The sequence below is a fragment of the Heteronotia binoei genome, chromosome 15, assembly GCF_032191835.1.
Source record: "Heteronotia binoei isolate CCM8104 ecotype False Entrance Well chromosome 15, APGP_CSIRO_Hbin_v1, whole genome shotgun sequence".
In the NCBI taxonomy this organism is placed as follows: Eukaryota; Metazoa; Chordata; class Lepidosauria; order Squamata; family Gekkonidae; genus Heteronotia; species Heteronotia binoei.
This window is the reverse complement of record NC_083237.1, coordinates 29975053-29990132: the sequence shown is the minus strand read 5'-3', so window position 1 is coordinate 29990132 and position 15080 is coordinate 29975053. Positions and strand designations below refer to the sequence as shown.

The following is a 15080-nucleotide window of genomic DNA, read 5'->3' as shown; positions in this document are numbered from 1 at the left end:
CAGCCCAGGCAAGCCTGATCTCATTAGATCTCAGAACCTAAGCAGGGTCAACTCTGGCAAGTACTTGGATGGGAGACCGCCTTGAAATACCAGAACCAGAAGGCAGGGGCAGGCTTTATTCAGCCACCTCTCTCCATGCCCCCAGTAGGGGTCAGTCACCAGGTCGCCATGACTTCCAGGTACACATGTGCACACACACACAAATACACACATACACACAGCTGCTCTCCTATTTCATGCAGCCAAGTTACAGCTTCTCGCACTCATTTTAACTTCAGTTGGGTAGTTGTGTTGGTCTGAAGCAATGGAACAAAATTTGAATTCAGTGGCACCTTTTAAGATCAACAAAGTTTTATTCCAGGTATCAGCTTTCACGTGCATGCACTCTTCATCAGATATACATGCACACAAAAGCTTATAGCCAGAATAAAATGTTGCTGGTCTTAAAGATGCCACAGGACTGAAAACTTTGTTCCAAACATTGTAACCACTGTCCATCAGCCAAAAGCTTTAGAATGCCTCCCCTCTGTCAAAACCAAGCAACAACCCCACTGTTTTCCTCTATTCAAGAGGTGGCCAATGGTAGCTCTCCAGATGTTTTTTGCCTACACCTCCCATCAGCCCCAGCCATTGGCCATGCTGGCTGGGGCTGATGCGAGTTGTAAGCAAAAAAGTCTGGAGAGCTACCGTTGGCCACCCCTGCTCTATTCCATACATCAAAGAACTCCCCTAGACTTCATCACCCAAAGTTCTTTCTTTTTCAGAGGCGAATGAAAATGCAACAAGCAGGGAACCCACTGCATCACCCCATTCCACCCACCTGAAAAATAAAGACACGTGAATCTGGATAAGGTTTGTGCTTTATAAAAATCCCATGTACACCAAAAAGCAGCTGTCCATGAGACCACCCGCCTTGGTCCATTCCGAGAGCCTCCCTCCCTGGCTCCATGGATTGGCTGAGCACAGAGGGCACGAGTCCACACCTTCCCGATGCCAGATAAGAGAGGCAGGGACTGTCTTCATATGAGGACACTAGAAACAGGGACTTTCGTCGATCGGCCACGCTGAGGAACCACAATGCGGTCTTCGCCTTCCAATGGCTCGTTCAGCTGCCCTGAGGGATAAGAAGAAAGTGTCACGGTTTGGATGGTCTACGGCAGGGGTGTCAAACATGCAGTTCAGGGGCTGAATCAGGCTCCCAGAGGGCTCCTATCAGGCCCCCGAGCAACTAGCTGTCATCTGCTTCCTTCTTCCTCTCTTTTGTGCATAACAGCTTGGTTTGCAAGGCTTGCTCAATTGCACAGGAGGTACAGAGCAAAGCCTCTATTTTCTCCATTGGCTGAGGCTCCTTCCCCTCCTGGTCCCTTGGGGAAGGAAGGAAAGAACCAGAGTTTCCTTTGCCCAGTTCCCTGGTGCTACCTAATCTTAAATAGGTACACACATGGCCCAGCCCAACATGGCTTGGCCCAACCCGACATGACCTGGCCCAATAATGTCTCATTTATGTCAGATCCAGATCTCATAACAAATGAGTTCAACACCCCTGGTCTACGGAACCCCTTGGCAGAGAAGGTTTAATCAGCTGACTGGCTTGCTGTTAGGCATAGCTTTGAGCTGGCGGAGACACATCTGGGCACAAGTGACTCTCGCACACAAGTTCTGTACAACAGGCGCATTTGCACTTTAGAACTTCAAAGAAAGTTCAAGCTGGAGCTGGGCAGCTCAGTGGCAGAGGGTGGGTAGTGCAAGCATGGAGAAGGTGTCAAGAGTCAACCCTAAGCATCTCAATGATCAGGCAGAAGGTGATGGGAAAGCTCTGCGACCCTGCAGAGCCTCCCTGCCTGCCAAAATAGGCAATGATGATCTTGACAGACCAAGGGCCTAAATCCATATAAAGCAGCTTCACTTGTTCAAAGAACCACGTGTCCAAAGCTTAGCAACTGCTCACAAGTGCCTTAGAACAGCCATCTTTGTTCTTCTGGAACAGCCCCATATGTGACTTCCAACACTCAAACCTCTCCCTGCTCTAAGCTCATCTGTGTCGTAAAGCCAGGAGCTAACCTGTGTCGTGAAGTCAGGTGCTTCCCACCGAACCCTGGTTGTTGCAAAACAGCACCAAGGTGGTCTTATTCCAGCCACTCTATTGCCTGCTGCAGGGCAAACCCACTCATTCCACAGTCAGAGTGGTGGTGCACTTCCCCAGGGTACAAAGCCAATGCCAACCCACCCACCCAAGCGCTCCACAAAGCCGCAAACGTAAGGCTCCATTTTTGCTATTGGGAAGCGGCACACATGGGCCACGGTTGCTCTCAGACGGTCATGGCAGATTTTGAGAACTCTACACCTCCACTCACAACTCGGTTTACAGAACAACATCTGCTCTGTAGGCTGTGCCCCCTCCTATGCTTCTGGTTACTCACCGGCTGGACTGCTCTGAGACATTCCACGTGGGATTTCCCTTGAAGACTATTCAAAAGCTACAGTCATTGTGGAGTGTCACAGCTCATTTCCCAGCACATGCCAGCATTATGTCATGGTTACTGTGTTAGATCTGGGAGACAGGAGTTTAAATCCCCAGTCTGCCCCAGAAGCTCTCTGAGCCAGTCACATATTCTCAGCATATCCTCTCTCATGTAAATTGTTATGAGGCCAAAATGGAGGAGGAGGAGGATTTAAGCCATTTGGGATCCCCACTGAGGGAAGAATGGCAGGGCCTAAATAGATACTAGGAGACTGGACTGCTTGGCTTTAATTTCATCAGCTGCTGGCTTGCTTCTGGATCAGGGGTAGCCAAACTGCAGCTTGGGAGCCACTTGTGACTCTCTTTAAATCCCTTCTCTAAGTCCAGCCAGACATTTAAAGTGGCTTTCTTTCCACCCTTCCTTTCCCCCCCAATCTATTTGCTTTCCTTCCTTCCTCCCTGCATATCTTGTGGCTCTCAAACATCTGATGTTTATTCTATGAGGCTCTTATGTTAGGCAAATTTGGCCACTTGTGATCTAGATCCATCCGGAAGTGCAGAGCTCCTCATGGCCTGTGATGGCCATGCCTTGGACCCCACTTCTTCCTGCATTCACCCTCTCTTTTGTAAAACCGCACCCTGTTTCTGATACCATCATTGCACATGATTGTAATCATTGGTTACCAGAAGCAAGGCCTTCAGTTTTATCTCTGAGCCTGACAAATGATCCTCAGTAGGAGATGAGAAGTCCTCCTTTGCAACAGCATTCTTCTCTCCTATTGGGACTTTTCCTTGGATGGATTTTCGCAGTCTAGCTACTTTGCATTTTTGAAGCAGTTTTGTAATGTTGCAAACCTATTATTGCTTTAAGATGACAGTTCTGATGTTTTGTCTTCTCAGATATACTGTATAAGTGGTCAATACATAAGCTCACTAGTGGGGAAAGGGGGTTTATTACCTTGCGTATACAGCTCAGTGCGTTTGCGGTCTGCCTGGATGAAGCAGGCCGTGGCCAAGAAGAAACCGCCACCGATCACTCCCACGAAAGCGCAGGCCATCAGAGCATACTCAAGGCTCCGGAACTGCGTCATGAACGACGCGGGGCGATTGTGCTGGATTCGGTCACTGATCTAGGGGCAGGGCAGGGACAAGAGAGAAGACAGGTTAGTCCACTCCCAGAGGGTAACTGTGGAGGCACAGTCCCTCCAAAAGGAAGAACACCTGGGCCGGAGACAAGAAACACCACTTAGCTGGTCACCCAAGGCAAGTAAGAATTGCCTACGGGGAAGGGAAGCAATGGCAAAACCTGCCTCTATCACTCTCCCTCTTATTTGGAAAGAATGCTGCTTCAGAAAAAACGCATCTAAATCCTTTCAGGCAGGTGAGGAAAAGAATGCAGCGGAGGCCACACAAGATGGCACACTTTCCAATCTGTCAACATAGCAACATGTTTTCCCGTAGGCCTGAACAAACGCTGCAGGCAGACCCTGGCTGTATCCTCCCAAATCTGAAAAGATGCGGCTATAGTGGCTCTGCAAAATATCCCTATAGTTTGAAGGGAACCCCAAGATGTGGCAGCACAAGGAAGGGGAGGAGCCGTTCGGTTTAACAGACTGGGTGGGAAGATGAACCTTGCAAAGGTTATGAAAAGGGCCTTCACAATAACTCAGGACAGACTGTTTCCAGTGCCTACCAAGCCGATAAGCGCGGGGCTCCCAGCATCACCCAGGAGATGGGAAAGCAGGATCTGGAAAGCTTCGGCAGTGGAGCGACGGGTGGGGATGACGACATACTGGGGAGAGAGGATAAAGACTACTAGCGACCTCTGCTGGAGAAAGGAGGCATCCTCAGGGTCCTCCACACATTAGTAAAAATATGCAATATCAAACTTTTAACAGCACATGCAAAAAAAAAAGTCTTGCAGTAGAAGATTCAGGGCCTTTTTTGTAGAAGTCCAGCAGGAACTCATTATCATTAGGCCACACCCCCTGACATCACCATTGTTCGGCATAGGGCATTTTTGTAGAAAAAGCCCAGAAGCTCATTTGCATATTAGGCCACACCCTGTTGCCAAGCCAGCCGGAATTGCGTTCCCACTCAAAAAAAGCCCTGAGAAGATTTATCATAACAAGCTTTTGAAAACTAAAGGCAATTTGTCTCTCTCCCTCTTACATACATGGAGAAAATGAGAATGGGACAAATGATCACAGGTTGTACCTTTTGCATTTGACGCAAAACTCAGATGCACCAAATGTCAACACACTGCCATTCATTTTGCCCTAAGCAGCAATACAATCTTGCTCGCCTATTAATGTGGTGCTTCTTGCTGTCTGAACCACTGAACCACCACACCACACCCCATCTGCCTGGTGATCCTCACTGTACTTGGCTTTATTTATGCTTTAATCTTTCTGACTTTTAAAGCTTGATTGTGAGCAGCTTTGGCAATTGGATATACTAAAACAGGACGTAAGTGCTTGATTAAAAAAAAAATCAAACCTGTTCAAAGTTGGCTGATGTTTCTCCCTTTCTCACAACACAAGAACTTGCAGACACTCAATGAAACTAATGAGTAATATGCTTAGAACAGTACTTTTTCACCCAAAGAGTTATTAGCATCTGGAATTCACTGCCACAAGAAGTGGTGGTGACTACAAGCTTAGGACAGCTTCAAGAGGGGATAGGATAAACCTATGGAGCAGAAGTCATCAGTGGCTATTAGCTACAAGATATTGATGGAACACTATGTCTAGGGCAGTGATGCTCTGTGTTCTTGGTGCTTGGGGGGCCAACAGTGGGAGAGCTTCTGGAATTCTGGCCCTGCTGGTGGACCCCCTGAGTTTTGGCCACTGTGTGACACCAAGTATTGGCTGGGATGGGCCACTGGCCTGATGCAACATGGCTTCCCTTGTGTTCTTAAACAGTGCTGTGTTACTGCTCTATGGGATTGAGGGGAAGAACAATGATTTGCATCAAATCTGGCATTAACATTAACAAAACATTAACAAAAGAAAAAGGATGTTCTGCAGCTGTTAAGGGCATGTAGGGGGTGTACTTTTGTGCCAAAATGCAAGGTTGAAATGTTTAGGAGAATGGAGGAGAGGAGGTAAGAGAATAGGTTTAATACTGTGACTGCAGCAAACTACAGAGCTTTGTTCCCGCCCCCCCCCCCACTTCCCTTTTTCCGGTTTCTCACCAGAAGGATGTCGGCAACAATGGCCCAATTGAGCGAAAGGAGGGTCTCGCCAATGAAGATAAAAACCTATCGGGCATGAAGAGGAGAAACAGATTATGCCAGCCATGTTCGGGGTCCAAGGGCTATTCTGCAGGGAGTGGGGAAACTCGAGGGGCAAGGTAAACTCACATAAGTGGCAATAATGCTCCCCTGAGCACACACCACAGCCAGGAAGAGGAAGGGGGCCGAGCCAAGCAGACCAGCTGCACAAACCAGGGGATCGGCGCGAGGGTTGCTACGCTGCAGGTGCCGGGAAATCTCCACCCCGCTGCCGACACCCAGCACGCCAGTCACGCAAGTGATAATTCCAAAGATGAGGCTGCAAAAATGGAGATACTGAGCAATTGACACACACCCTGCCTGCCAACAAGCATTATTACCCCTATACTGACGACAGGGAGGCCAGGCAGAGAGCGTCTTCCCAGGGACTGTAGTCAAAACAGGCAGCTTTGGCATTTGTAGCAAAGCCAGCTACACCAGCTCAGGAAGGTTGTAGACAATAACCATTGAATCAGAAGTTCTTCAAGGGGGACCTGAGCAACACATCACAGTCAGGGGGCTTCCCCGCCCCACCCTGATAACTCACCTGTCTGAAGTGCTGCAAGCCGCCTCTGAGGGGCAAGGCGGAAGGCTCCCATTGGCCAGGCGCGAACGGTACAGAAACGCAGGGGCCCACAGCGCAAGGGAACCTGTGACAAAGGCCACGGCCGTGAAGCCCAGAGACGACAACACGAAGCTGCGGCTGGTGGACGAGAAAGGGAAGGCAAGTGAATGCCCTTTGGCCCCACAAGATGCCTGCAGCTAACTTCTAAGAATAGAATTTAGGGGCACAGTCATTGCACTGAGATTTGGCCTCTCTTTCCCATCATGGAACTCAAGGTGGCCCCTATGTGGGGTTTCTGGGAGAGCTCTCATCCACGTGCTGGCCTGATCAGGACCAAGCAGGCAAGCTCACCCCTTGACAGCGACATCAAGCAACGATGAGCAGGTGAGTCAGACAGGACAGTTGTCGCAGGCAGAACTCATACATGCCCAAAGCTTTTCAGGGAACTCAGTTCACCCATTCACACTTGCCAGACTTCAAGAGCTGAAGGATCAAATGGTCTTAATGCAGATACAGACCATTGCTTAGAACTGCACTGCAATCCCAGGACAAGATATCCTCAGCTACAAATGGCTAATACTCAAAAGGAGTTGACTCTGGTAACGGGAGGTTTTGGCACACAGGCTGGATGGAACCCACGGGCCAGGATACCCAGCTCTGGCATCCCTGCCTGTCTCTCCACTTACTGCTTGCAAGCAAACTGTACCAAGGCACTGGGAGCAACTGATGTGCCACAGCCTGCACACTGGCACTCTCTTACATACATGGAGGAGGAAGAGGAAGAGGAGGAAGAAGAGGAGGAGGAAGAAGAGGAGGAGGAAGAAGAGGAGGAGGAAGAAGAGGAAGAAGAGGAAGAAGAGGAAGAAGAGGAGGAAGAGGAAGAGGAGGAGGAGGAGGAAGAGGAGGAGGAGGAAGAGGAGGAGGAGGAGGAAGAGGAGGAAGAAGAGGAAGAAGAGGAAGAGGAAGAAGAAGAAGAAGACGAAGAAGACGAAGAAGAAGACGAAGACGACGACGAAGAAGAAGACTGCAGATTTATACCCCACCTTTCTCTCCGAATCAGAGACTCAGAGTGGCTTACAATCTCCTATATCTTCTCCCCCCACCACAGACACCCTGTGAGGTGGGTGGGGTTGAGAGGGCTCTCCCAGCAGCTGCCCTTCCAAGGAGAGCTATGGCTGACCCAAGGCCATGCCAGCAGCTGCAAGTGGAGGAGTGGGGAATCAAACCTGGTTCTCCCAGATAAGAGTCCGCACACTTAACCACTACACCAAACTGGACTCGACTTCTAGCACATTTACCAGGATGTCTAACCACAAGTCCTAACGTAATAGTATGAAACTTTCTGGGTTGGATCAGATCAGCTATTCCAGTTGATTGAACCCCATTTTCCCTCTTCAATAATAATAATAATAATAATAATAAATTTATTCTTATATCCCGCCCTCCCCCGCCAAAGAAGCCCCTATCATGTGTGAGTTGTGTCCGCATGGGATCTGTCTTTCCTGGCAAAAGTTTCTTGGTAGTGAAAAGGAGCTTTTTATCTTCAGAAGACGGTTTTGCCACTGACTTGACAGCCAAGCCACAGTGGCTTGTCACAAAGGATTCTGGGGCAGAAGCCGTGGCTCACATTCTCCTCATGAGCCTGACATCAAAAATATCTCCCAGGATACCCAGGACCCCTTTTTTGGCAGCAGAAGAGCTATTTTCCTCGGAAGCTGGTCTTCTCCAGGGAGAACGCCAAGGCTCTCCTAGAACACACCTGAAAGCCACGATCTTAAAGCATCCTGGAGGCTCACCTATCCAACTTTGCTCAGCCTCCCTACAGAGCTTGTGTTGTTCCTTCACTTTCAAGCCACATGTGCTGAGCTCACAAGCAGAGCGTAGTGAACACAAAAGGAAGATGAAGCAAGGATTGTAAGTCTGAAATACTCACTGGGAACACACGACCAAGGATAGGAAGCTATAGAAGAGGACAGAGGGGAAGGGAAAGAAAGCTCCTGCGGATGTAGTAGCAGAGGATTCCATCTCTCCTGCATCACTCACTTGCTGCTGAGGGCCCTTAGGTCAGTTATCCATGAAGTATATTGCAGAGGAGCATCAGAGTGCGTCTCCACAGCACCACGAGGTGGCTCTCGCACCACAACCACCAGCAGTAGCACAGCCAAGAGCCCTAAGCCAGGTGTCACCTGGAGAGAGAGAGAGCAGAGAAGACCAGTTCTCAGTTCAGGCAGCCCAAAAGAGGGCCAATCAAGCCCCATGTGCTGTGGGGGGGAGGGGCAAGGTGTGCCACTGTTCTGTGGGAAAGGGATCCTGAAAACGACATGCAAAAATACATATTCAAGGCAACAAATGTTGACAACGTATCATCCCCCACTCTACTTACCCGCAGAGCCCAATGCCAGTCCCCAGCCAGGATTTTCACCTGCGATGCCACAATGTAGCCCAGACCGCTGCAGGGAAGGAAGAGGGAGCAGTCAGAACCTCTCCTCCCATGCAGGCTCGCCAACCTCTACACTCACCAAACAACCAAACACTCACTTGGTTTCTGCCACTGGTTTAACGTAATCTGTGGTTTATCGAAGGGCACAATGGGCTGTTCTGGTAGAAAAAGTTTCTAATTGACAGTAAAGCGGTATTCTGACCAGTGTTCCCTCCAAGCTGAGTTCGTGTGAGCTAGCTCACATTTTTTTAACATCCAGCTGACACATTTTTGTCTTAGCTCAGGAAAAATGGCCCCAGGGCAAACTAATTTATGCAATAGCTAACAGCTTTAATGCCAGTAGCTCACAAAGTAGAATTTTTGTTCCCAAGTCTCCACAGCTTAGAGGGAGTATTGATTCTGACTGACAGTAAGCAAGCATTACAAGGCAGCATTCTAAACTCTGCAGCAATAGACACTTAAGTGTTCCCACCTGCCTACTGGTATGGCAAAATAGAAGATGCTGAGCATGCGGGATCGCCGGTCGCCCACGAAGAGGTCAGCGATAATGGTGGGGGCAATGGTAGAGTAGCTGGCTTCCCCAACACCTACCAGGCCTCGTGTCAGCAGCAGCAACCCATAATACTAGAATGGGAAACAGACAAGAAGTATCAGAAGAAGATACTGGATTTATATCCCGCCCTACACTCTGAATCTCAGAGTGGTCACAATCTCCTTTTACCTCCCCCCCCCCACCCCGCTGCCCACAACAGACACCCTGTGAGGTAGGTGGGGCTGAGAGAGCTCTTATAGCAGCTGCCCTTTCAAGGACAACTCCTATGAGAGCTATGGCTGATCCAGGGCCATTCCAGCAGGTGCAAGTGGAGGAGTGGGAAATCAAACCCGGTTCTCCCAGATAAGAGTCCACACACTTAACCACTACACCAAAGAGAACACCCCAAAGACCCAGCTATTCCACAGAGTTGAATGTAAAGAACGCAGAGTTGTAGTCATGCGCGAGTGCTGAGAATTGTCCCAACAACATTTCCTGGAGGAACCTGGTCAGGTGCTGTGACAGTTAAGCAGGTTTTAAACTTGTTAAGACACACCCAAATCAGATTATGATTTAAAAAGCCCTTTCAGTCAATCAGTAATCAGAACAGTGAAGATTCCTAATAGGACAAAAAACACAGAGATTGCAGATGGGGAGGGAGAGAACAATGCACGCAAACAGATCTGCTTAAGCCAACAGGACAATCAGCATAAGGAAGACTTTATCCCTTGTGAAAGTCTCCTCCTGAGCTGAACAATTATGCTGCAGCTTTGAGAACAGCTGGTCAAACAGAGCAAGGATTATTGCTCTACTAAAGCACAGCTTCCAGGCAAACTGTCACAAGAATGCCCAAAAGGGCACCAATGCCAGAGCCCTCCCCCACTTCATGAGTCCAGAAGTTTGGATGAGGACAGGATAGGAAGGAAAACAAACACATCCAAAATCCAAACCCAGAGTCTTTCATTATGTCCTGGAGATAAAGAATCTTCTCAGTTATACCCATCCCTGCTTCACCCATACAACCCCCATACCTCTTGAGGAATGAAGCTGCTCCCCAGAGTCACACCTGACCAGAAGGTGATCCCGATACACATCAGGTACTTGCGATTATAGCGATCCCCCAGATAACCAAAAATTGGTGCCAGTACCATGTAGCTACAAATAAAAACTGCCCACAGAGAAAACTGGTTAAGAGAATGTCCATCAGCTCCCATTCAGCTCCAGCTCCAGGACTGCTGCCCCTATAAAACACATAGCGGGGGTAGGGGAGCAACCCAGAGTTCAAGCCTTCCCCTCCCCCCATTCTTTACCTGTCTGTATGAGTCCTGATTTGCTGTCATCAATATTAAAAAACTTCTCAATGTCAGGAAGAACACCTGATGCAAAGCAGGAAGACAGCTCTTAAAATCCAGGAAACAAAGCAACGTATCTTCTTTCTGCAAAACCAACGCTCACTCCTACAACTTATCGTTTTAAAAATAAAGCTAGGGAACAATTTAAGGGGCCAATTCCTCATTGTTTCACAGGGCCTCTGAAAGTAATCACTTCCCCCAGCATTTTACCTTTATGGTGTTATGTTATACTACTAGCCATCAGCTGCATGCTGTTTACTGCCCATGTCTGTAAGACTGTTTACTGTGCTGCTCCTGTTTTGTAATGTCTCTTTTTATGGTATTGTTTTAACTCTGTTGTTTTATTGTTGTGAGCTGCCCTGAGCCCGCTTGTGGGATAGGGCGGGGTATAAATCTAAAAATTAAATTAAATTGTTCTACCAGCTGGCTACCCCACCCCACCCTCTCAACATCATATACGTAGGGACTAAAACACCAGCTCCCACCCCACTTTCTAAGCTCACTCCTCCAATCTCCTCACCAGCCACGGTGAAGCGGTCCATATAGTTCAGGAGGTTGACGAAGCAGAGGACCCCCACAATGCGGACCCCGTGTGAAGTAGAGATCCCCGTGATGGTCTGCACATCTCCCTCCTCTTCCCTCTCCCTCTTGGCCTGGAGGTCCTCCTCCTCCTCTGTGTCATCGGGCTGGCTGAGGACGGGGGCCGTATCAGCATAGGGGATCCACGGGGATGCCATGGCAGGGGTAGGGAGGGCCCTGCTGGGAGATACACAAACAAGAAAGATCAGCACAGGGTTGCCAAGTCCAATTCAAGAAATATCTAGGGACTTTGGGGGTGCAGCCAGGAGGCATTGGGGGTAGAGCCAGGAGCCAAGGTTGTGACAAGCATCACTGAACTCCAAAGGGAGTTCTGGCCATCACATTTAAAGGGACCGCACACCTTTTAAATGCCTTCCCTCCATTGGAAATAATGAAGGATATGGGCACCTTCTTTTGGGGCTCGTAGAATTGGACCCCCTGGTCCAATCCTTTTGAAACTTGGAAGGTATTTCAAGGAGAAGCACTGGATGCTATGCTGAAAATCTGGCACCTCTAGCACAATAAACAGCCTCCTCAAAACTCCAGATACCCGCGGATCAATTCTCCATCATGCCCTATGGGAATCTATCTCCATAGGGAATAATAGAGTGCCCAGCAGACATTTCTCTCCCCACCCCCCCACCCCCGCTTTCTGATAACCCTGAAGGGAGGGGAAGCCCCCAAACCGGGGGATCCCCTGCCTCCACCTGGGGATTGGCAATCCTAGATCAGCACCGTTCTCACCCTTGAAGGGCAGGCAGAGCGAAAGGGGGGTGGGCTGAGGATGGGAACAGCCCCGCCATTCACCAAGCGAGCCGATAGGCTCCCTCATCCCACCCAAGGGCCAGAAACCCCCAAGATTCTCAGGCTCCAAATTCTAATTTAACTGCAGAATCACCCAGGAAGTTCCCCCCGGTGCTCACTTACCCTAGGCCTTCCCTCCCCCAGAAGCTGATCCAGCCGGCCTCCCCACCTCAATAAGGGAAGCGGCCGGCTGACATCACGTGATATTCCCCCTCAGACTGCTCTCGCGTCACATGACCTCTTCTGTTTCCGTCGCCGCCACGGCTCGGCGACCCGGGTTGCTGTGGCGACAACGGGCCACCCTCTCCCTCCCGCCCTCCAACGTCTTGGAGCAACCAATAGGCGCTTTCCTTTCATCAGGGCACTGCGGTGAGGTGACTTTTGGCGGCGAGAGCCAATCTTCTCCCGTGTTTGTTTTCGCTCCCTCACCTTTGCGCAACCGCAACCACAAGTTGTTCTTCCGCGTGGGGCCCGTTGCCATGGTGACTAAGCAATAGAGGTGAGCTTGGAGAAATGGTAACCTGGTATTCGTTCCATTGTGTTGCTAGTAACGTTAAAGACGCTGAACAGAACAAATGCCTTGCGTAGCTTATTGTTTCTCACTCGTTTAGCCTTTAAGGGGCTCACCATAGTGCTACCAACTCCAAGAGATTTGGGAGTGTAGATTGGGAAGGGACTTCAGCAGACATGCATACAGTACATTCAGCAGACATACAGTACCTACAAGCAGCCATTTTCTCCAGGGGAACTGATCTCTGCAGGTTGCCAGCCTCCAGATGGGGCCTGGGGATCTCCCAGGATTTCAGCTGATCTCCAGACTAGAAATCAGCTCCACTGGAGAAAATGTGCTCTATACATTGTACTACTGTTATGCACAACAGTGTAGCTTGGAAATCAGTTGTAATTCCAGGGGTCCCAGACCCCATCTGGATGCAGATAACCAGGAGTCATTTTGTAGAGAAATGGGTGGTGGAGCTTGTTACGTGTAGAGCCTGTCCAGATGTTGTATGTTAAACAATGACTCATACACGGGAGGGTCCAACAAGGATTGTTTAATAGAACATGGTTTGCAAAGCACAGGGAGCCCGGATAGATTAGCTTCCACCCGTCGACTCCGCCTTCTGTGTCGCAGCACAGTCCTTATATACCTAAGCCAAACCCCCTGTGGAACTCACTGATTGGTGAATTCCCTCACAATCTTGCCTAGCACCAACGCGCGCAGGTTTTAAAAGTATAACACTCCTAATCTTCCCCCCTCCCCTCTTCTCCTTCCAACCATTGTTACTGCTACTTTTTCTTAGTTTCCATAGTAACCACACATGCTTACAGAACTAGAGTTAAACAACAGTGCTCCCCCTTTCAGAGCTCATCCAGGGATTGTTATGCAGCTGCAATACTATTCAATGGACAAGGAGGTGGAACTCTCAGGAGGAGGTGGAACTCTCAGAAAGGTTCCTGTGAGCTCCCACTGAATCGGAGGCCTGCAGGTAACCCTAGCTCCCCATTTATACTTTTTCTCTTTGTAACTAACATACAGATCTATTTGCTATGGATACTCTTTGCATCTAAGGAAACAAGTGTACTGCTGACTCCCACAAGAGCCTGCTGAAGGGTTGTCATACTATACTCCTGCCGTTGTTTGATTTTGCTGTTTAGTTTTGGCACTTAGGCAACATTCAAGGAGTAGAACTCCAATTATTTGGCAGAGGTTGTCCTATTATTGTGCTACTTCTTCCTTATGCACAATGAAAAATCTCGCCTGTGTATGAATTCACAACCCGAGCACGAGGAAGATTTTTCTTTCTGGCACTTTGGAAACTGTCCCTTTAAAGGGCATCTTGCCTGTTTCTTATGCATAATGACAGCAGCCTTCATGGGTTATAAAGAGGAAACATTCAAATCCTCTGGTGAAAAAGGGAGGTGGGATGCCCCTATGGCCATCTAAAAGGCTATAGTTGAGATAATGGGATCTGGACAACAAACACTTGGAACAGAAGGGAATTATGCAAGATGGGAGTGAAAAAGCTGGCTGTATCTGGTGCAAAGAATAGACATACAAGAGAAGCCAGAAAGAATATTTTCAAGAAAGCTTGACTGCTGTTGGCTCTTAGTCAAAGACCTGCTGTTGTTTGGAGTGCAAAATTCTTCTTTGAATATGGCTGTTAGAAGGCGTCTTCTGAGCTCACCACGATATGGCTGTTGGAGAAGGCATCTCGAGCTCATCGCTGCCATCTTATCCTGTGCTGTAGGGCTTGGATCCCACAGTAAGCCTCTACTACTAGGAAGCATTGCTGTCAGGAGCACTTTTCCACCCTTCACATCCCTCTGCAGCTCCAAACAGGGGACACTTGGAAACATTGCCTCTTCCATTAATGGAAACTTATCACAAGATCCAAGCCATGGTTCACAACTTGGCTTATTCACCTGAACCAGCTTCTTTAAGAAAAAAAATTTGAGATCCACCTTCAGAAGCAGACAGCTCAGTCCAATACATATTCATATGCAGAAGTAAATCCCACTGAATTCAATGGGACTTCTACCTAGCTAAATATACATAAGACTGCTAGCTAATGTACAAAGAAACTAGCACTGGGCAGAGACTGAAACTGTAGATTGAATTGCACCAGCTTTTCTGGTGGTGAAAAAAAAAAGAGGAAGCCCTGTGATCTACAAAAAGCCTATGCCAGGGGAAATGGGACTTGTGTGAGGGGAAAAGCCATGTGGGAAAGGAGCTGAAATAGGGAGTGGGATTGAATGAGGTTTAGGGGGAAAGCTGGCTGGATTCAACCCTATGACTTCATGACTGACCGTGGAATTTCGATACTATCCATTTCCTTAAGGTAAGATGAACAAAGGTAGTTTGCCATTTCCCCCCTCCCCTCTGCATAGCAACCCTGAACTTGCTTGTTGGTCTTCCATCCAAGTACCTACCAGGGCCCACCCTGCTTAGCTTCCAAGATCTGACACAATCAGTATAGCCTGGCCTAGCAGCAATAAATAACAAGCATTAAGTTCTGTGTTTTTTCCCTTTTCTATTCCCCCTTTTCACCAACAATTGCACTCATTACACTAA

At 48.7% G+C, this 15080-nt stretch overlaps 1 protein-coding gene across 2 annotated transcripts; it reads right to left on the bottom strand.

Moving 5' to 3' along the window:
- Positions 1 to 842: 842 nt before the first annotated feature.
- Positions 843 to 12369, bottom strand: SPNS1 (SPNS lysolipid transporter 1, lysophospholipid). Of its 2 annotated transcripts, none has more exons than XM_060255945.1 (13): positions 12131 to 12369; positions 11145 to 11380; positions 10583 to 10648; positions 10304 to 10440; positions 9213 to 9364; positions 8684 to 8750; positions 8344 to 8486; positions 6283 to 6438; positions 5826 to 6015; positions 5658 to 5723; positions 4155 to 4253; positions 3420 to 3591; positions 843 to 1114 (listed from the first exon to the last, which is right to left on the bottom strand). In XM_060255945.1, the coding sequence occupies exons 2-13, from the start codon at positions 11359 to 11361 to the stop codon at positions 1020 to 1022; spliced, it is 1560 nt and encodes a 519-aa protein (XP_060111928.1). In that variant the 5' UTR covers positions 11362 to 11380; positions 12131 to 12369; the 3' UTR covers positions 843 to 1019. The 2 variants fall into 2 exon arrangements, with proteins under 2 accessions (XP_060111928.1, XP_060111927.1); XM_060255944.1 differs by having other exon boundaries at positions 12127 to 12236.
- Between the last annotated feature and the right edge of the window lie 2711 nt (positions 12370 to 15080).